The sequence below is a fragment of the Chiroxiphia lanceolata genome, chromosome Z (assembly GCF_009829145.1).
Source record: "Chiroxiphia lanceolata isolate bChiLan1 chromosome Z, bChiLan1.pri, whole genome shotgun sequence".
NCBI lineage: Eukaryota > Metazoa > Chordata > Aves > Passeriformes > Pipridae > Chiroxiphia > Chiroxiphia lanceolata.
The window spans coordinates 38,685,319-38,707,753 of NC_045671.1; the positions used below are offsets into that span (position 1 = coordinate 38,685,319).

The 22,435-nt window shown below is 41.4% G+C and overlaps 1 protein-coding gene across 2 annotated transcripts in view; it reads left to right on the forward strand.

Annotated features, from left to right (window-relative positions):
• RASGRF2 (Ras protein specific guanine nucleotide releasing factor 2) overlaps positions 1 to 22,435 on the forward strand; it is a 122,897-nt gene that overhangs the window by 58,868 nt on the left and 41,594 nt on the right. The window contains exons 10-17 of one of the 2 annotated variants that reach the window (XM_032675762.1): positions 6,748 to 6,908; positions 7,907 to 7,973; positions 8,803 to 8,939; positions 10,937 to 11,019; positions 13,021 to 13,269; positions 13,576 to 13,964; positions 16,497 to 16,625; positions 17,919 to 18,008. In XM_032675762.1, coding sequence (XP_032531653.1) covers positions 6,748 to 6,908; positions 7,907 to 7,973; positions 8,803 to 8,939; positions 10,937 to 11,019; positions 13,021 to 13,269; positions 13,576 to 13,964; positions 16,497 to 16,625; positions 17,919 to 18,008 — 1,305 coding nt within the window. The remainder of the gene's footprint in view (positions 1 to 6,747; positions 6,909 to 7,906; positions 7,974 to 8,802; positions 8,940 to 10,936; positions 11,020 to 13,020; positions 13,270 to 13,575; positions 13,965 to 16,496; positions 16,626 to 17,918; positions 18,009 to 22,435) is intronic. The other variant, XM_032675763.1, reaches the window with a different exon arrangement.

A 22,435-nucleotide genomic window follows, 5' to 3' on the forward strand; every position in this document is an offset into this window, starting at 1 on the left:
TTTTCGGTTCTGGGCTTACCTGACCAAAAGAGTGTGTAACCAGCACCATGTTCTCTGAGGCTTCCTTCCTCGTGAAGGCGAACTTGACTGAGGGCAGCAATGTCAATGTTGAGACGAGCCAGTTCATGGGCAATTAGGGCAGAACGCCGCTCAGGACGTCCACTATCCACAGAATCAAGCATGGTTCTGATGTTCCAACATGCTATAGTTAATTTAGGTACACCTTTGGAGGCAGGTGCATGCCTTTGTCTTTTGCTCTTTGTGCAACCGCATTGGAAGAAGATGCCTGTTGGTCTGCGGTTAACCAGCCGGGTGAAAGTGGAGATGACCTTTGTTTAGGCCACCTTTTCTAGGCCCCTCTCCGAGTGGAGCAAGCAGTGCTGTCCTTGAAAAGGCTGCTTGGTCGTTCAGGGTGCTGCCCCAAGAGACTGTCATCTCCGGTCAGTCTCAAATGACCAATATCCTGAACCGCCTGCATGCAGGGTTGGGTCTGCGGCTCCCAGTGCACCTTTCACCTGCCGTTTCAACTCTCGTCCGTCGCTACAGGACTTTTTGCATGTGGGTAAAGCCTTCAAGCCTGCGCAATGGATTTTTTAGGTGAGATGCAGTATGTGCGGAACTGAACCCACCCTTTAATCCTGAGGTTCATCTGCCAGGGCCGAGCGAGCTTGGACGGTGGCAGCGAGATCCTCAGGACGTAGGTTTGATTAGAGTGACCTTCTCTTAGATGGATGGCCTTACAGGGCTAAGCGAGCTCCATCTGCCCGGGTTTGAAATTAGAGTTGTCCTTCTCCTAGGATGACTGCCAGGAGGCTAACGAGCTCATCCTGCCCATAGATTTATTGTATCCGACCCTGCTGTTTTGACCTGTCTGGCATGGGCGACCCTACCGAAGGCATGTACCATCACCAGCATAGCCCATAACCACACAGGGACACACAGGCTACGTTCCTGTTAGAATGGTTTGGGCAAGTCTTTAATTTCCTGCTTTACTATCACCTATTTATATACAGTCATAAGGAGATATCCAGGAACAGCCCTTTGTCCTGCCCACCCTTTACAGGACGTAACAGAGCAAAGCAAACTTATCCGGAACATGCTGAACCTGGGCAGTAGCAGCAGATGAGCCAAAAACAAACAGACAAACAAACTGACCAAGTGTTCTGGCCCTGGTACCCATCCAAGGCTGAGGTGCTTTTCAAGTTCCCAGCTTGGCTGGGACCCCCATCACTCTGAAGGAACCCCACTATTCTCCCTGACCATGTCCTTCCTCCACTGTGTTACCAGGTATCTGCAGGTGCACTGCACACCTGTGACACTTCATACAGGAGTGCCCCGCTTCCCCCCCCCCCCGTCAATCAGAAGCCCCCCATGGCCCGCTCGATGCCCCTCCCCTCTCTTCCCCACACCCTTCCCCTGGACCCCCCCTCCCCCTTCCCCCTTCCCCTTTCTAATAAGCAAAGAAGAAATTGAATGTACAGGTTGAATATTTCTACCCTAAAGGTATAGATAGAATTTTAGGAGGAAGATGACACAGAGAGTTTTTTACTGGGAATTGTTTGAGCAATTTTGAAGTTTTAAACACATTTGTTGGCCTTGCAATGTCCCTTTGGATCTAAGGGACCAAATGAGAATCACAGATTCAGCCAGGTTGGAAAAGACCTCCAGGATCATCAAGTCCAACCCATGACCCACTACCACCCTACCAATTAGACTATGGCACTGATTGCCACATCCAGTCTCTTCTTAAACACCTCCAGGGACAGTGACTCCACCACCTCCCTGGGCAGCCCATTCCAATGGCCAATCACTGTCTCTATGTAAAGAATTTTTTTCTGCTGTCCAACCTAAACTTCTCCTGGCACAGTTTAAGACTGTGCCCTCTTCTCCTACTGCTGGTTGCCTGGGAGAAGAGACCAACCCCCACCTGGCTACAACCTCCTTTCAGGAAGTTGTAGAGAGTGATGAGGTCTCCCCTGAGCCTCCTCTTCTCCAGGCTGAACAACCCCAGCTCCCTCAGCCTCTCCTCATAGGACTTGTGCTCCAGTCCCTTCACCAGCCTCGTTGCTCTTCTCTGGACCTGCTCCAGCACCTCAATATCCTTCCTGAACTGAGGGGCCCAGAACTGGACACAGTACTCCAGGTGTGGCCTCAGCAGTGCTGAGTACAGGGGAAGAATCACTTCCCTGGTCCTGTTGACCAACACTGTTCCTGATCCAGGCCAGGATGCCATTGGCCTTCTTGGCCACCTGGGCACACTGCTGGCTCATGTTCGGCTTTTTGTCAATCCAAACACCCAGGTCTCTTTCTGCCTGGCTGCTCTCCAGCCACTCTGTGCCCAGCCTGTAGCACTGCAGGGGGTTGTTGTGGCCAAAGTGCAGGACCCAGCACTTGGTCTTGTTAAACAGCATACCATTGGAATCAGACCATCTCTCCAGTTTGTCCAGGTCCCTCTGCAGAGCCCTCCTGCCTTCCAGCAGATCCACATGCCCCCCCTCTCGTCCAGTTCATCAGTAAAGATATTAAACAGAACTGGGCCCAACACTGGGGGACACCACTAGTGACCGGCTGCCAACCGGATGCAGCCCCGTTCACCAGCACTCTCTTGCCCTGGCCCTCCAGCCAGTTCCTAACCCAGCACAGAGTGCCCCTGTCCAAGCCTTGGGCTGCAGCTTTTTCAGGAGTATGCCATGGGAGACGGTGTCAAAGGCTTTGCTGAAGTCCAGGTAGAAACATCCACCAGGTGGGTCACCTGATCATAAAAGGAGATCAGGTTGGTCAGACAGGACCTGCCCATCCTAAACCCATCCTGGCTGGGTCTGATCCCTTGTCCATCCTGTAGGTGCTGTATGATCACACTCAGGATGATCTGCTCCATAACCTTGCCAGGCACTGAGGTCAGGCTGCCAGTCCTGTTGTTTCCTGCATCGTCCTTCAGGCCCTTCTTGTGGATGGGCATCACGTTAGCCAGCTTCCAATCATCTGGGACCTTCCCAGTGAGCCAAGACTGGTGATAAATGATGGAGAGTGGCTTGGCGAGCTCTTCCACCAGCTCCCTCATCACCCTAGGATGGATCCCCTCTGGTCCCATAGACTTATGAGGATTCAAGTGTCTTAGCAGATCACTAACTTCTTCCTCCTGGATAACAGGAGGGCTGATCTGTCTCTGTCTACCGGCCCAGGAAGCCACTTGTCCTGAGGACAACCTGTCTTCTTGTTGAAAACTGAGGCAAAGAAAGTGTTAAGTACCTCAGCCTTATCCTTGTCTTCGGTAACTATGTTCTCCTCCATGTCCAACAAAGAACAGAGGTTTTCTTTGCCCCTCCTTTTGCTATTGATGTATTCACAAAACCACTTTTTAACAGAAGTGGCCAGATAAGGTTCAAATTGTGCTTTCACCTCTCTAATTTTCTTTCTACATGACCTAACTACATTCCTAAATGCTTTATGAGTAGCCAGCCCTTTTTTCCAAAGGCAGTAGACTCTGTTTTTTCCCAAGTTTCCTGCATAATCTCCCTGTTCAGCCAGGCAGGTCGTCTTCCCCACTGGCTCACCTTTCGACACATTGGGATAGCCTGCTCCTCCGCCTTCAAGATTTCTTTCTTTAAGTATGTCTATTCTTCCTGAACCCCTTTGTTTTTAAGGGCTGTTTCCCAAGGTACTCTCTGAACCAGCCTCCTGAATAGGCTAAAGTCTGCCCTCGAGAAGTTCAGGGTAGAGGCTTTGTTGACGCCTATCCTTACTTCATCGAGTATTAAAATCTCTATCATTTCATGGTCACTGTACCCCAGATGGTGTCCAACCACCATATCTCCCACCAGCCCCTCTCTGTTTGTGAACAGCAGGTCTACCGCCCCCTGGTAGGTTAATTTACCAGCTAGAGCAGGAAATTATCCTCTATACACTCTAGGAATCTCCTAGACTGCCTCTTCTCTGCTGTGTTGAGTTTCCAGCAGACATCCGACAGGTTAAAGTCACCCACAAGGACAAGGGCTGGTGATTTTGAAACCTCTGCCAGCTGCTTGTAGAATAGCTGGTTGTGTGGTCTATAACAGACTCCCACCAGGATGTCAGCCTTGTTGGCCTTCCCCCTGATTCTGATCCACAGGCACTCAACCTTGTTGTTACTGACTTCAAGTTCTACAGAGTCAAGAGACTCTCTAACATACAGAGCCACCCCTCCACCTCTCCTACCTTGTCTATCCCTTCTGCAGAGCTTGTAGCCATCCAGGGCAGCACTCCAGTCAGGTGAGTCATCCCACCACGTTTCCGTGATGGCGACTACAGCACAGCTTTCCTGCTGCACGATGGCTTCCAGCTCCTCTTGTTCGTTACCAATGCTGTGTGCATTGGTGCACATGCACTTCAGCTGGGCTGCTGATTTCACTTCTAACTCTGGCTTTCACCCTTAGGCTCATCTGTGGAGAGCCTGGTTTCAGTCTCTTCCCCCTTCAAACCTAGTTTAAAACCGTCCTGATCAGCCCTGCCAACTTATACGCTATGACTTTTTTGTCCTTGCTAGATAGATGAAGCCCACCTGGCTCTAGCAGGCTTGGTAGCATAAATTTTGCCCTATGATCAAAAAACCCAGAATTCTGCTCGTGGCACCAATCCTTTAGCCACCTATTGATAAGATGGGTTTTCCTACTCCTCGTTCATCCCTGCTACTGCAGGAATTGAAGCAAACACCACCTGTGCTCCTGTCCCATCAATAAATTGACTCAAAGCCTTAAAGTCTTTTTTAATTGCCCTGGTACCTCTTTTATTGATCTCATCACTGCCAACCTGCGCTACCAACAGTGGGTAATAATCAGAGGGCTGAATTAGCTCGGAAGGTCTCTTGCTAATATCCGTCACCCTGGCTACAGGAAGGCAGCAGACTTCCCTGTGGGATGGGTCTGCTCGGCATACAGGGCCCTCAGTTCCCCTGAGAAGGGAATCACCAACTGCAAGTACTTTTTTTTCTTAATAGCTGTGGTTGTGATCCATCTAGTAGATGGGGTGCAACCGGGAGACCCTCCAGACAGATCTTTGAGTGTCATCTGCCAGACTTTCTAGGTCCAGGGCCTCATACCTGTTCTTTAAGGCCACCTGGGGAGGTGATGGGGGTCGGGAGGGGATTCTTTTACATCTCTGACCAGGGACCTGTTTCTGTTTTCCCCGTCACCTACTTGGTCTGTTCCATCTACCCGATGGCAAGAGAGGCAGGGCTTCTCTAACTTCGATGTAATGCTGCAAAGTCACCATTAATTCCCACACATGGAAATTATCTCCTTTCTCTCTCTCACAGCTGAGGCAGGTAGGATGTTTTGTCCAGGGGAAATGCACAACAAATGCAAGTATTTATGGAGTTTGGTGAGAATTTAAGTGAACTTAAAACGTTCCAAATTCCTTTGCACAGTTCTAGCACAACTTTACTCCACTGTTTTGTTGCAGTGACACGAATCATGTTGTACATGTTCAGTTTAAGTGTGAAATGGCTGTCAGAGAATGCTGTTCTGTGGCAGATTTACTACTGTGTGTTTTCCTGTGTCAGTAGAAGTTTATATATCAATAACTTAAGGCTAATGAAATATATAAAGGGAGATAGGTGTAGAAAAATATAGATAAGTAGCAGCTTTATCAGTTACCTCAATTTCTCTGTTTGTTAGTGTAAGAACTTTGAGCAGGATAATTCTTTTGACAGTGTAAAGAATTACTAATCTAATATTTCATGGATGGTTCTTTCAGGCTGGCATTGTGTCAAGTTTGAGCTTTGACACATGTCTTCTTGCCTCCAGAAGAGGCAGGTCAAAGACCTCCCTTTGTCCCATGAGTTCTTTGGTGCCCTTTTGACCTTGCTCCTGCCAGGGAGCTAAGTCAGCTACCTCTTTGTAGCATTAGTTTCCTGCTGGTTTAGCTCTATTAGCTGGCTAGTGTTGGAATAAGATGCAGTGTAAGGGTGATAGTGAGGATAGATGTGTGGGAATGATATTAGGAGGTCTCTTGGCTGCCCTGTCTGCTCACAGCAAGTTGTATGATAGAAATCTCTCCCTTTGATATGTAGAGGAGTTGTACTGCACTACCAAATTTAACTCCAGTTCCAAATTTGGAGGTGATACACATGGTGGTATCAATCTGGAAAAGCTGGTCAGAGACTGAGGTATGAAACAGCAGAGGAGCAGAGCTGTCCCCAGTCTGGAGCACAGATTCAGACTTACATAAGAAGGTTCAATTTAGTCCAGAAATGTGATAACACATTTTAGACGAGCTGTGGAGCACTGAAAATTATGCAGCACAAGATAAGCAGAAGAAATGTGCTTCATTTCCATCTCTCTTGCATACAGCCTCACACACATACAACAAACTCCTTTCCTTCAAAACATATTCTTTCCATTCTCTCTCTCTTTGACTTGTAAGTAACTTGTCTTTTGCAAGTCTAGTAGCTGTCAAAAGTGCTTTTTGCTGCTCAGCTACATTTTCTGATCAATGAGCTATTAGTGTGTTTAATTGCATAATTAGCCCAAGATCTAATCCTGCCATGCACATAAGTATTAGTCATAGTTGTTTGAATCTATTTATGATAAAAACCAAAGGGAACTTTTGCAAAAAAGAGATGATTGACTTGTGCTTCAGAGACAGACTGATATACATTGATACTAGAATGAAGAGTTGCATTTATTAACATAATAATATTGAATGCATTAACTTAAACACTGTCTACTAAATATTACTTTAATACAGTAAATTTTGTATCTTTATTATCAGGTTCCCTTATCCAAGTCCCTTCAGTTGAGAGGGGAAAGCTTAGTAAAGTTCGCCTGGGCTCATTGTCTTTGAAGAAAGAAGGAGAAAGGCAGTGCTTCTTGTTTACAAAACATTTTTTAATTTGTACTAGAAGTTCAGGAGGAAAACTGCATCTTCTCAAGGTATGGACTTTACAATATGATTTAAGCTACACAAAAAAACCACATTTTGGTGAAATGTCAATATTATGTTATTTTATGGCTTTACACTGAGGTTTGCCTGTAAGGTTATAAACAGAAGTGGGGTGATAAACAGTTATTAACTGCTTTGTCCTTTGATTTCAAATAATGGAATTCAGCCACCATTATTACTAACTATGGGATTTTTCTAAAACCAGTTAATTCTATTAAGATGGGGGTTAGGAATAAGGCATTGCTGTATCATATGAATCAGTGAATAAATTCAGTGTATGTAGCACTGAATATAAGTCAGTTTTCAGTGCATAAATCAGCCAGTACAATCCTGCAGACTTGCCAAAGAACATTTTCGAGAACTCTAATAAAACTAGTTTTAAAAGTCAATTCTGTTTTCCTGGACAGCACATTCTCTTAAACTGAAATGTCATCTAAGAACAATCTAGTTATGCTTGCTTAGAAACAGGCTTTTATAGGGCTGGCTTGTGGATAAAGAGATGCTGGCAGCTTACAGAGTGGATTATGTTGAGTAGAATTTTAATTTGACATTCTGGGAGGTTATTAAGACTGTTTATTGGCTTTCTCTCTTTGCACATCTTAAATAGTTGAAGTACTTTGCAAAATAATTAGACTATAACAGAACCTTTAAAAAACCTTGTATCTATTTCATTTAAATTCAGGAGAAGATGAAATTCTGTTTAACTTTTTTGGAACTTGTGTACAAGTCCATATATGATGTGAATTACAGTGTGGTAAAAGTGAAAGAAATGTTGTATGTTGTACTACTGGATTAAAAAAAATATATATTTAATCTGTCTGGGTTTAGGTCTTGAAGAAAAAATGTGCATGATGAAATTGATATATCTTCCTAAGAGCTCTAAGAAGTGTAAAATGTTAGAGTAAGTTGTATCAAAGTTTAAAAATAACTGTCATGACAAATGGGAACAAATGACGAAATTTGTGAAAATTGTTCTTTGTTTTCATAGACAGGAGGTGTTCTGTCGTTAATAGAGTGCACACTGATTGAGGAGACAGATGCCAGTGATGATGATTGTAAGTTAAATTCAGCTGTTTGTGATAATTATGGTTTCTAGTTTCAAAAAATTGCTACCTTTTTTTTTTTTTGTTTTTCGTAAGAGCAAATTGATATGTTTTCTCCCTGCATGAAACCAGAGGAATACACTGTTAAACTGATTCAGTACAATGAATGTTTCAATAATGGACATGCTGGCTCAGGTAATGGTTTGTTATGTTATATTTGTTCATGCTGTTGACATCCCACATCGGATTTTCAAGAGGACGGACTGAAGGAATGTGACAAATTATTTGCTGACATTTGTATATAGCTTCACCCGTAGGATCTTGGAAAGAAAAAAAAGCCTCAAAACAAGCAGCAGATAATTGGATTTCTAAAATAAATGGGGGGTTGAATGAAATGGCAGAATTCATGGAAAGCTTTTGTCTTGGACTCCCTACAAGTCTGAACTGCGAGCTTGTTCAAATGGAATAACAAAACACAGGCTCAAGCTGATTTTATTGTTACTCATGTTGGTTTCCATCCTGCAGTTTTTCAACTTTTTCACTTGAACTGTGGAAGTAGTTTCATTAATTTCAGTGATATTTCTAGTATGCTGAGGGTATATCAGCATAGAAGTGTTAGAAGTAATTTAGCCTTATTTGGTATCTTTAGAAACAATGTGTAGCAACTCCACTATTTTTGTATGTGAAAAACAAAATGAGTTTTTGGATCCCCAATTGGACTTGCTCTTTGTCTGGGTGATGTTTTAAAGCAACTTTTGTTTTAAATGAAACCATTTTTTTATTTGTCTTGTACTTTGAAGTTTCACAGTTTGATTTTTTTTTTCCTCCTCTGGCTGTAAAGCAAAAGGTTCTGGACAGGTGTTTGGGCACCTTGATTTCAAACTTATAGTTGAACCTACGGATGCTCCTCCTTTTACTGTTGTCCTTTTAGCCCCATCACGACAGGAGAAAGCTGCGTGGACAAGTGATATCAGTCAGGTAGTTTAATGCATTCTTTGTCATGTGTGCACTGAGATCTTAGTTTATTCTGTATTTCTGACAACCATTCCGAGACAGGGATGCTGATTTCTTGGGGGCTGATTTGCTGTGTTCTGTATAAAAACCCCTTAGTGCTGCCTGTTTTCCTCAAAATTCTGTCTTTGCATTTGAGTCACCAGTGAAATGTGTTTCTCAATGACAGAGATGGGATATAAATTACAAAATTGCCCATGTACAAACATAATACTAATGGTAATCATTTTTATGTCTAGGAAGAGCCCATCCAGATATGTATTCTGATTTAAGAAGAAGGATAGTACTGGTTTGTTCATGACTTTCATACAAATCAAAAAACACCTGAGAGTCTTGAGAGTGAAAATTATGCCATATCACATCAATAATGTAGTGAGAAAATGAGATAAACTCTGTTTTCCACCAAAAAGAATAGTAGCAAACCATTATAAATATTGCTGAGCATTCTGACAGTTTGCAGGAACTGTCCATATTGTAAATGAAGAAAAAAGGTTTTTCAAAATATTTTAATGTCAGGAATAATTTTTTTGTAGGTTTAGTTAAAAACTAATGGCAAAATTTTATCTGAGTCTATTTGGGGAAAGAAGTTGAATGCACTATCTGAACTTTCATCTGAGCAGATCTAAATTAAGGCTATTTTTTTGTGTGTGTGTGCATATGATCAACAAGTACATAGATCTGTCATAGTCCTGAATTCAAATCCTATCCTCTATTAATTTAAAGAGTAATAATTGATTAGAGAAATATCAGTGTGGAATGTGTTGCATTTCTTAAGCTGCTGTCATTGCTGGCAACATCTCCACATGAATCATTGTCATAATGAGTAGAAATTGCTTAAAAATAAGTATTCTGAGTTACTCTCTGCTGGAATAACATTTTTGAAAGAACAAAAGTATGAAAATAAAAATCTCAATATACATTATGAGCTACAGCTCTCTGTCTTACAGACATACCTGGTTGGAGAATTTTTGACAAAATAGATTTTCAGTGAATTATGGTGTTCCATTGACATGTACAGTTATTGGAATTATTTTCTGGGGAAGAAAGACTGTTTAAGAATTGGCCTGAAACATGGGACAGCCAGGAATAAGTCCATTCTTAACCTAAATTATAATAAATTTAAAAAGTCATCTGATTTCATATTGGTGCTAAAGGGTTCCTTTGAAATATTTAAAATTAAAATGAGGAAATTACGTATTTTATTAGATGTATTTTTGTGGCTGCTTTTAGGCAACAGTTTGATCAAATCATATGGTCAGTTGTTACAGCTGGACTTTTCAAATAACCTTAAAACCTTGAATTTATATATAAATAAAACCACATATAGCTACATAGATTGTGGTTTAAATTTATAGCTGTGGAGATACAGCTCCGTTTCCTTCTCTGGACACATCTGAACTATGTGAAAGAACACCACCTCCTAATTACTTGCCCAAAACATACATACAAGAATTTGCAGGGAATGGCTTGGACAGCACCTTCACACTTCTGTTTCACAATAAGCATCACTTCAATTTGTATTTGCAAGTGTGTTTCTAGACGCTGTTTGTGTTTCCCTCTGGTCTTTTGCACAGAGTAAAGGGTAAGGTATTAGTGTACCCATTGCTGTGCAAAGTATTTTGACTTGTGGTCTTGATTTTTTAAGCTTACACTCGTTCAGGAAACACTAGAGGTAATGAATTTTGCTCCCTTTCAAAGGAGCTTCAAAGGAAATATCACTTCCAACTCAAAGTGCTTAATCATGTGGGAAAAAAAGGATTCTGAGCTGAATACTTCGAGAGGCAGAGGCTGAAAAAGCATGTCCACTGTAATTCTTGAATCACTGCCTTTCATTTGTGAAAATACCTTGTCCCAGTCAGCATATACCCTGTAAAAGCTGTGCTTAGAGGGATATAAAAAGTGTGGAAATAAGTCTCCTTACCCTGTATTTTCATTTTAACAGTTCTTAATGCTTATTTTCACAGTGCATTGATAATATAAGATGCAATGGGTTAATGACAATAGTGTTTGAAGAAAACTCTAAAGTCACAGTGCCACATATGATCAAGTAAGTGCAACATTTTCCCCCCAGTGAATAAAAATAGCTTGTTGTGTTTTTTTAATAAAAGTTTTAACAAAGAAAATGTGTATTCAGAAAATAAAAGAGTTTAATTTATTTTTTCCCCAGTATTGTTGAATGGAATAAATTTTATATCCCAAAACATATGTTTTCAAATCCCTTTCTTGGAATGGTAGGGATCACTCAGAATGGTAAACTCCTAATTCATGGTGTTGGATCATAGCCTGGATTTTTCTGTTATTTGTGAAGTTGGCTTCAGTTGTGCCTCAGATGAATGATTTTATTCTCAGATAGCTTTCCTCTGTCATACCACTCATAATTTTATTGAATATATTTTAAAATGTCTTGAGAATTTATGTAACTGAAGACAAGTGCCATTTTTCAAGGTATTTTGTTATATTAGCCAAAGTTTATGTTTTCTTTTTTTCTGCTGTTTCTGATAAAAAATTATTTTCTCTCGTAATTTTAAGTGATCACACTGAGGTAATTTTTCTTAAACCTGCTTCCTTCACCTTTAAATTCTTTCAGTTATTTATTGTAATAAATAATTTTTATTTCTAGAGAGCAATTTTCAGTACATGATTACAAATTTCCAACAAAACTTTACCTCTCGGATCTTCTGTCTACCTCAATTTACATGAGTTTTGCCTACTGTTATCCAATATAAATATTAATGAATAAAACACAGGGATAGACAGATATCTATTTCCTTTCCTGCTGTTATCTGTCACATCTCTTTGTTTCTCAAATGCCTCTTTTGTAGTTGTTTCCTCTCCTTTCTTTGTGTTTTGAAATGGGAAAGAGAAAACATCCATAAATAGACCTTTAGGGCACATACCTTTGATCCCTGGAAATAAGGCACTTTACGGTCTTCAGGTTTATTCCAGGAAATCTGCAGTGTATAAACACTTCTGTTACCTGCTAAGTCTTAAAACTACATAACTACAGCACGATCTTAATCTCATTGTCAAGAGAATGAAATTTTAATTCTAAAAACCATACAGGATCTTAACAACAGACAAAACTTTGGCATTCTCTTTCTTAAATTTTGTCTGATTTTCAGCACACATTGTGTTTCAGAGTCAAATGTCATTGAATGAAATAAAAAGACCTGCCCCATTTCTGAGGGCCCAACTTAAGAAAGAAGATATTTTATTGTTTCTTTTATGTAATACAGTGTAAAACTGTATAAAATACCTTGATATGTATTCTGAGAAAATTAAATAATTTTAATATAGCAAGCATATTAAAAGATGCTTTACTTAGTATTCATTTTTTTTTACAAACTAAGCCTTCAGATAGATAAAATTAAGCAAAATTGAATTTGAGGAAAAAAAACCATTCTGGATAGGGTTATACAAATTATTTTTGTTTTGATGACCAAGCAAAAATTGGTCCTTTTTTTCTTTCTCACTGAAACAAAGATTCTTCTTGGTTACAGCTTTGAAATTTGAGATCTTTCATGCTGTTCCCTCTTTATTCTTTTAAAACAAAAAGTAATTTTTGGAGCCTGAGGGCAGGTGTTAATTTGCAGGTGAGCCTTAAACTTAGCTAAGGGATTAATTTTGCTGCCTTCTGTTAGGATCCATTACTCTGTTTTAGATAAAGCTTGATCCTGGCAGAAACACATTGCAATCAGTTCACTGTTATTCTACAGTGACATTCTGCTAATATTGAACTACAGGCCATAGTAACCTGAAAGAGACAAGAGGGGACCATTCTGCCCTCTGTTCCACTTCAGAAATTTAAGCATCATTAATGGTTTCTTAGGCTTTGAATGTAAATTATTATCTACCAAAAATAAATTTTAAATTCTCTTACTTATGGAAGCAGTTATCACCACAGATTAAGAGTTTTGTTGCATTGATGAAATACAATAATATAAATATACATGCTGCCTCTGTGTTGACAAGAGCAGATAAAGTCGTAGCGTTCCTTTGCCATAACCACTCATCGATAAAATGTTTTAAATTTGGGATTTGTGTGTAGATCCGATGCTCGTCTTCATAGAGATGACATTGACATCTGCTTCAGCAAAACATTGAACTCGTGCAAAGTGCCCCAAATCCGCTACGCAAGCGTTGAGCGCCTCTTGGAACGACTGACAGACTTGAGGTTTCTGAGCATCGATTTCCTGAACACCTTCCTGCACACCTACCGCATATTCACTACGGCAGCTGTTGTCCTGGAAAAGCTCTCAGACATCTACAAACGGCCCTTCACCTCCATTCCCGTCAGGTGAGCAAGGGGGCTCCAACTTTATATCATACTTTTCCAAAAGAAATACCATGGTGTCATTTGTTGTTAGCTTTGTGATTTTCTGCTTATTTATAAGAAGAAAGTTAAAGTTTTGAAGCAGAAACTTCTTCATTTGTAACAGTACATAAGTTTTTAGGTAAGTCTGTCTCAGTTTTTGTCTCTGAGGACTAAGTGTCACACAGATTTTGCAGTGCCATGCAGATTTGCACGAACTGTTTTCAGTTAAACCTGTTCTGTGTTTCTTGTCACCATGTGGGTATTTGTTTCTGTGTTTCTTACTCGCAGGTCTTTGGAGTTGTTCTTTGCCACCAGTCAGAACAACAGAGGGGAGTACCTGGCTGACGGGAAGTCGCCACATCTCTGCCGCAAGTTCTCTTCTCCTCCTCCACTGTCACTCTCCAGGACTTCCTCACCTGCCAGAACCCGAAAGCTGTCCCTGACCTCACCCCTGAACTCAAGGATCGGCGCCCTCGACCTCTCTGCTTCGTCTGTGGCTAGCAGTCCTACCTCAAACTACAGCCCGGCCACCTCCCCCCCACCTACGGGCAGCAAGGTGCCCCTGGACCTGAGCAAGGGGCTCTCGTCCCCAGAGCAGAGTCCAGGGTCCATCGAGGACAGCCTGGAGAACCCCCGCATGGACCTCTGCAACAAGCTGAGGAGGAGCATCCGCAGAGGTATTAAATACCCACAGAACACTGAGACCAGATATCCTGCCCTCTGGTTCTTCTCTAGTCGAGGCTGCGATGAGTTGTCTGATCCCACCATTTGATTGCTCCCTTCCAGAAATGGCAGTATGGCAAAATCACGGAATCACAGAATAGTTTGGGCTGGAAGGGACATACCACTCATCTAGTTCCAACCCCCCACACTTTGTCTGTTCTCACTTCAGTGGAGTTTTAAGGAGAAAGGCGGAAGAAAATATTTAATGCCAGTTGTGTTTCCTGAGGTGAAAGATTTTTGAGTTGTACCATTATTAGAAGAAGTAAAAATATCAAGTTAAAAAGAGGGGATGTAAAGATCTTTAACATGTTTGCACACAGGGTTAGTTTTCCAGGGAGATTCTGTCACTAATCCAAATAAATAATTTATGTGGTGTGCTTGGAATACTGGTGACATTCACACCACCTGGTTGTTCTCCATCCAGAAGGTAGATCTAAAATAGATTAATTGCTCCTGTGCAAATGCCTCTTTCCTCTGTGGATTGTGTAAGGCACCTTGGAACAAGTTTCACTTCCAGAGGGCTAAAGCTGGTTGAAATAAACCTCAGTGTATGTGTCTAGAATGGGATCATTGTATTTATAGATGGCAAAGCAAGAAAGTAGCTTCAATCTCATAGGAAGCATAAATGGACATTATTTGTCCTTTAGGGATGGAGGAATGGTCTTTGGAATAGAAGCATAGAGCAATATTTTTCTATTGTTGTTTCATTAAGGAGAAAATAACGCAATTAAAAAATGCTATTTTATTCCTAAAATTAATGTTCAAAAATGGTTGTACATGGCCTGATTTACAGTCTGAGGAATTTGATCTATGAATATGAGCAAAATGTAGCCCAGTTTTAATTGCTGGTACTGTAACAACAGAAATTAATAAGAGGAAAGAAGAAAAGGATTACCAAACATAAACTAAGAAAAATATGATCGAAATGTTATATCTACTCCCTAATGATAAATTGAAACAAGTACCCTGGTAACAAATTTGATGTTGCATTAGGAAGAGGGATTGTTTTTGCAGAATGTAGCCTATTGTTTAACAAAAAATCTTTTTTAACAGACAAGTGAGCCACCTTACAATTACAGGAGTCTGTCTATAGGAGAGGCTTGTGTCATTGGAAAAATTTTGTGATTTTTGACCACAGGATGATTTACAAAACATCTGATTTACTGATGCCTGACAGGCATTTTTCCCCTCTCTGAGGGGGAAAAAGGGTTCTAGCACAGGAGGAGAGTCAGATTGGAAATCAGGAAAAGGTTCTCCCTCCCCTCCCAGAGGGTGGTCGGGCACTGGAACAGGCTTCCCAGGTCAGTCCCAAAGTATAGGCCGTGCATTAAAGTTAATCACAGACAGGTAACTGCAGTTGTAGGTGCAGTGTTTTTTGCTAAACATTATAGAGTGAACTGGTTAAGAACAGCTTGTTCTGGCCTCGTGTAAGCACTGGGCATTGTTGCAAAGTTATTCAGATTTTTCATTCTGGTCTGTCAAAGCTGGAGGGGTTACCTGGACAGCATGAGGAACATTTGGAAATGGCAAGGAGCTCATATAAATGCTAAATTGCTGTCTGAGCGGTGTCTTCCATCCCCTTGAGGATCTCCTGCTGAACAGCTTGCGCTCAATTTGGAGGAGTTTGCATCTAGATAGCTCTGTTCTGCGGAGGAGAGTACTTTTGTCACCCAGCTGTATGCAGCATGAGGAAGATGAGTAAGTCTAAGAAGAATTCTCACAAGGGGAATGGAAATAGGTAATGCTATTGCTCTGGTGCTACCAGAGTTCCAAGAAGACAACTATGGCTTCCTCCAAATCCAGTACAACTGCACAAATCCTGTTCCACAGGACATATTATTATGGTGATTGTTGTTCTCCCTGAATGTTATCCATTTGCATGCTGGAATTCCCGCTTCTTCTCCCCCTTTCACAGTTGTTTCCTTTCAAAGTTTTTATTTTTCCAAAGCTTTTGTTTATTTTTATATACACAATGCTCATGCTGCAGGCAGAGTTGTCATTCATATCAAAAGGATATGTTTTATCAGCTTGTTTCCCCTCATTTTGGAAGTAGCATTTCTTCCATTCCTTTTTTATTCTTCTGACAGAACAACTCCCCCATGGAGCAGTCTGCCCTCCAGTGCAGTTTGGCCGTTTTATTGGACAGATTTTGATTACACAGTTATCCAACAAGGATTATTTTCCCTAGCTCATACAAAATCTATGAGTTCAAGTATCCTTATGACATGTGCACATCACTGCATATTCTCCTGTTTTTAAAACTGACAGCTCGCTGGTTTTCACCTGGTTCTTTATTTATGAGATTTTGCGTGTCTGTGTCATTGGTACAAAACTTTCCTGCTCCTTTAACTCTATTCAGAGGCTAATTATTGCTGAGCTAATGGAAAAATTTCTTGGCAAGTTCAAGAAGCTGCACTGTTTAGAACAACTATAAACCCAAATTATGCATGATCACACCAGTATTGACATTTAATTCTCTTTTAAAGCAGCAGTTCTAGATTCTGTGTCAGTGGACAGGACTATCCCTGAGAGCACCTCAGTAGTGGACACCACAGAGCTTTCGCCATGCAGATCCCCTTCGACGCCACGTCACCTCCGCTACCGCCAGCCAGGAGGTGAGAAACTGATGTACCTCGGCTCTGTCAGTCACTTTAGACAGTTAAATCACTGTGGCTGTAACCTTTGCAGGATATTAGAAAGCAGTAATAATATTTGAATAATCGGTTTTGCTTGTATTTTCTTTATTTCTCAGCTATTAATAATAATATTAAAAAAAACATTAAAACGTGAAGTATGCCTGTTGAGTGTCAATAATGAGACTTGGAAGCATATTGGGACTTCAGTATGACTCAGTGTTCTTAAGTAGCTTGAGCAGGATGTGCTTAGGTTCAGGACTAATACTGGATCAGTCCTGTTCTCACAAAACTCTCAAGATTTCGACAGATTTTTTTCAGCTACTAAGGGGACATATTTTCGGCACCATCTGTAATCATGAAACACACAACACCCATTGTTGTCAATGGGGAGTGACAGTGTCAGTTTCTTTGTATAACACTGAACATTTACAGATGGTGTCATATTATTCAATCCAAAATCTGAATAAACTGCTCAATTGAAGAGGAAAAAGCTAGAGGTGGAGCTCCTCAAATAGCTCTCACATGGCTCTCTGAAATCATTAGCAGAGCTGGGAGCTGTGTCCATTTAAAATGCTGCCAGCTCCTGAGCCAAGTTTCTGGACAGGTATTTTGTACCTGGGACTAAAACAAAAACAGAGCAGAGGCTTCTCACCTGTTAGTAAGTTGCTGAGACACTTTAGATTTAAATCAATATTAATTTTCTGTGATTGAGCCTGTTTGTGGTGAGATGGCAAGATTCTGGAGTTAGAAACTGGGGGTAACAATGTTGTATTATCTGAGTACTAGTCAGAGACAATGTTTTCTACTCCCTCTGGAAAGAAGTTTGATAAATTCTGAAAAACTCTACTCATCCAGGGAAGCAATGAAAACACATGTGAATCTACTTGTCAGAAGATGGTTAATATGCTTAGTTCTCTGTCATGACTTTTTGTTTAGGTTCATTTTCTACTCTATTGTTTTTTGATTTTTGTTGTTGTTGTTTTTGTTTTGTGTGTGTGTTTTGTTCTTTTCTTTTTCTGTTCGGTTAAAATACTTGTTTCTCATCTCAGTAGTGTCTTAGGTATTGTTTCTATAGCAGCATTAATCTTAGTGACCTGGACATAAAGCTTAAACCACAAATATGATACTTTTATTGTCTTTAACATAAAGTCATCTGACAGTGAAATCAGAAAGTGTCCATGAAGTATAAATGTTAGTGAAGATTTTAAATCTTATTGTTGTTTAATGAAGAGTATGTGGAATTTAACTTTTCCCTGTCTTTTCCCTTTACAGTGCAAGCTGCTGATAACAGCCACTGCTCAGTTTCTCCTGCTTCTGCTTTTGCTATTGCTACGGCTGCAGCGGGGCACGGGAGCCCACCAGGTGAGAGAAGTGTGCTGTGCAAGAGACGTAACAGTGAGATACCTGGGTTCTCTAAAGCTAAAGATTTCTCAAGAACTTACCTGTTATGTTCTGAAGAATACATGCTCAGGTCGGATGGGGCTTGGAGTAACCTGGTCTAGTGGAACGTGTCCCTGCCCATGGCAGTGGAGTTGGAATAAGATGATCTTTAAGGGTCCATTCCAACCCTATTAGTTGAATTCTTATAATTTGTCCTTAATATTTCTAGCACAGCCTACTACTGAAAGGTTAATATTTGATGTATATGTGGTCTGCTAAACCTCTAGTTAGTATCTTCCTTGTTTTTTTTTAATTCACTTACAATTTAAGATTTTATTTTGAAAATGAGCTTTTTTATGTCCAAGGTTGGTATATATAAGAGCAGTTTTACTTAACAAAATTATTTCAGGTGTGTACTGTATGTTCTTTGGAAAGCAGCTATGATAGTCTACTGATTGGAGGTACTTAAACCAACATAAAATACTTGATTTAAGTTTTGAATGTGTTTACTGCCTTACTGTGTACCCTTTGACATACTGATATCTTCCACGAACCAAGTCCTGTCATGTTTCAAATAAAAAACTTCCTTAAAGTCTACAAAATCAATGTCACTTTGCCTTGACATGCTCAAACCCACAGTTCACTTTGATTATATGTGAAAAAGCACAATCTGACTGTAAATTCACACCTGTCTCTTTTCCATCGTAACCATTGCAATGACAAGAAACTGCTTTGAAGACCTCAGTCTCAAATTTACTCCTGAAATTCTGTGCAAGACCGTAAATCATCACCATAGATGTCAGTGGATTTTGTACTCTCTGTGTCTGAAGTTGTGGTCATTGCTTGATAAGTGAGAAAGCATCATGATAATTTCTGCAGAAGCATGGATCAGTGCTCTTGTTACTCCTGTATGATCTTTAGATTACAAGACAGTAATGTTCAGTTTTAGTGACTTTATCAGAGAATCACAGAATCACTGAGGTTGGAAAAGCCCTCACAGCCCATGGAGTCCACCCCGTGCCCAATCCCCACCATGTCCCACAGCCCAGAGCACTGAGTGCCATGACCACTTGTTCCTTGGACACCTCCAGGGATGGCGACTCCACCACCTTCCTGGCCAGCCTCTTCCAATGTCTAATCAGAAGAAATTTCTCCTAATATCCAACCTGAACCTCCCCTGGTACAGCTTGAGGCAGTTTCCTCTTGTCCTGTCCCTTTTTCCCTGAGAGCAGAGCCCAATCCCTCCCTGGCTCCACCCTCCTGTCAGGGAGTTGCAGAGAACAAGAAGGTCCCTCCTGAGCCTCCTTGTCTCTGGGCTGAGTCCCCCCTCAGCTGCTCCTGGTGCTCCAGACCCTTTCCCAGCTCCATTACCTTCCCTGGACATGCTCCAGTCCCTCAATGTCTCTCTTGTCTGAAGGGCCCAGAACTGCCCCCAGCACTCAAGGTGTGGCCCCAGCAGTGCCCAGCACTTGGCTGAGCCAAGGCACTGCCCTGGGCCTGTGACACACCAAGGCTGGGACAGCACAGGGACCATTGGCCTCTTGCCCACCTGGGCACACCTGGGCTCATGTCCAGCTGCTGTCACCAGCACTCCCAGGGCCTTTTCCAGCTTTCCAACCCCTGTTTCCCCACCTGGAGTGTTCCATGGGATTGTTGTGACCCAAGGGCAGGAACTGGCACTTGGGTCACAAGTCACCCCGTTGGCCTCAGCCCATGGATCCAGCCTGTCCAGATCCCCCTGCCCACCAGCACATCAACACTCCCACCCAATCTGATATCATCCATGGATTTGCTGAGGATGCACTCAGTCCCCTCATTCAGATCATCAGTAAAGACACTGAACAGGACTGGGCCCAGCGCTGATCCCTGGGGGACACCCTGAGTGACCAGACACCAGCTGGATGTGGCACCATTCTCACCAGTGTCTGGGCTGGGTCATCCACACAGTCCTTAACTCAGGAAGATGCACTTGTCCAAGCCATGGGCTGCAGCTTTTGCAGATGCTGTGGGCGACAGTGCGAAAGGCTTTGCTGAAGTCCAGGTAGACACATCCATGTGTGTCCCTCACCCACTAAACAGGTCACCTGGTCATAAAAGGAGATCAGGTTGGTCAGGCAGGACCTGCCCTTCTTAAACCCGTCCTGGCTGGGCTTGATCACTTGGTTGTCCTGTACATGCCGTGTGATCACACTCAAGATGATGAACCTGTTGCAGACATCATTCAGTAATTTTTATTTGCCTTTGGAATCAGACACTGCCATAGAATCACTGACACAATTTGCCTTATGAGTTAATTCCAGTGTGTTTACTAATTGTCCAAAAAGCAAAATAAGAGTGAAAAATACGGGTTTTTCCCACTAGGAGCCAATTAAATTAAAAGTTACTGCTTTTGTATTGTTAAAATCACAGCTTTTCAATATTCGTAACACTGAAGAAGAGAGAAAATACGATCCACAATTATGCAGTCATTTGGAGGAATATCAAACATGGGAATGCTGTGAAAGGGAAAAACAACATCCCTAATATTCATGAGCTATTTTTTGTGTTGCTGTTTAAGGTAGTTCTTCATTCAAGGTCATTCTCCTAAGTGATGTAAAAAACAGTGAGAGGGTTGTGCAGCAGATTTGACAAGAAAATGTGTGGTGGGTAGTCTCAGGAGACTGAACTGGAGTAATCTAGTGTCCACCTGTAATCAGTATGAAAACTGAAGGCTACAAACCGCAGTTTGAACTGTTGAATCATCTGTTTTGTAACTTAGTGCAATTAATCATGATAGAGATGGTATTAAAGTTACAAAGTCATGAAGTTCAATTTTGGGTAAACCAAATAATTTTATTTATTTCCCATGTATATGTCACCATGATTATGAGATTTTTATTACATAATGCCTTTTTTTTTCCTTGTGGTCTCCTGTCTTATTCACTTCATAGGATGGACATGATCACTCAGTGAATCAGTTCTGGGCAGTGAATGAGATTCGTGAGGTTTCTTCCTTTTTTTCAGTCAGTCCTTGGCTTCCCTGCTGCAGACATTCTGGTGTGTGCCATTTAATATACTCCTGCATGGAATATGAATATATGAAAATATGAATAGATGAAATTTAGTGTTGATTAATACTAAGTGATGCACACAAAAAAACCCAGTCTGAGCTCTACACTTGAAAGGATTGCCTCAGGACTGAGATTCTGAGGATGACAACAGGTTGTTTCCTTAAATGATCTTGGTGCTCAGCAAGAGCCAAAAAGGTAAAGGAAACATCAGGAATTATTAGGAAGGGAACAGAAAAGACTATTATGGTACCAGAGTATAAATCCAGAATTTGTGTAATGAATAGAGATTCTGCTGAGGGACATTGTGAAGGTTCAAAAGTGGACAGTTACCTGATAGGAGTCATTTGAGGTTACTAGACTGGCAAAGTAGAACAGGCCCAGGATTTGAAATGAGTGGGAGGTTGTGGGAGAGTATTAGGAGGTACAGTCACCTGTGTGTCTTCTGTTCTCACTGTTGCCTGAAGCTTTCTGGATGTTTTGTATTTTGGTAGTGTTGTTTTGTTGGGTTGTGGGGTTTTTTAGGGGCGGCAGTGGGGGGGGAGGAATTTGGTTTCAGTGGTTTTTTTTAATTTCTTTTAAATTTTTTTATTTGTTTGTTTATTTTGAGGAGGATTTCTTGGGATTTCCTTCTGGTTGTTTAATGTTGCTTTCCTGGGGTACGATGCCTTTAGCTCTTCTCAATTTCCCATCTCCCAGTTCTGACTGTTCAGGGATGCACTGAGGCAAGTAGGCTAACAGACTCACAGGAAGGCCCTATAATTACACTCTGTCAGAACCAGACATGAAGAACATTTAATTATCTTCTATGGAGAGTGCTGGCCATAACATTTTAGAATTGTCCCCATGCTATGACAGCTTAGGTACTGATAATTATGCAAAGCCCTGAACAGCTCTCCCATAGTGTACCTTGGCTTTGCTTCTCTTTAGACAGAGGAGCACTGTGGTGGACGTTAACTGTGTGAAACCTTTCTCTAAATCAGGATGGTTCAGGTTCTTATGCCCTTCAGCAGTTCTTTTCTAACTTACTGAATTTTTGCCATTATTTTCTGTTATTTTACAGTCAACTGCTTTGATGATGGCAAGCTGTACTACTTGTCCACAGTTCATCTGTCTGGTTAACTATTAATCTCTACATATCCTAGAGATGTTTTTGTCTATTCTCTTCCAAAAAATTTGCATATTCATCATGGCTAGGCTTTGTGAACGAAGATTTGGGAAGGGCTCTACCCAAATTTGCTACAAGCACGCTGGTGGCTAAAGAGGCCAATGCGAGATAGACAAGATTGGATGCAAAAGGCATAGCAGAAAGACTCTTTGTTTATTTTAACAGCATGATAAAGATAAAAAGAACTACGAAGT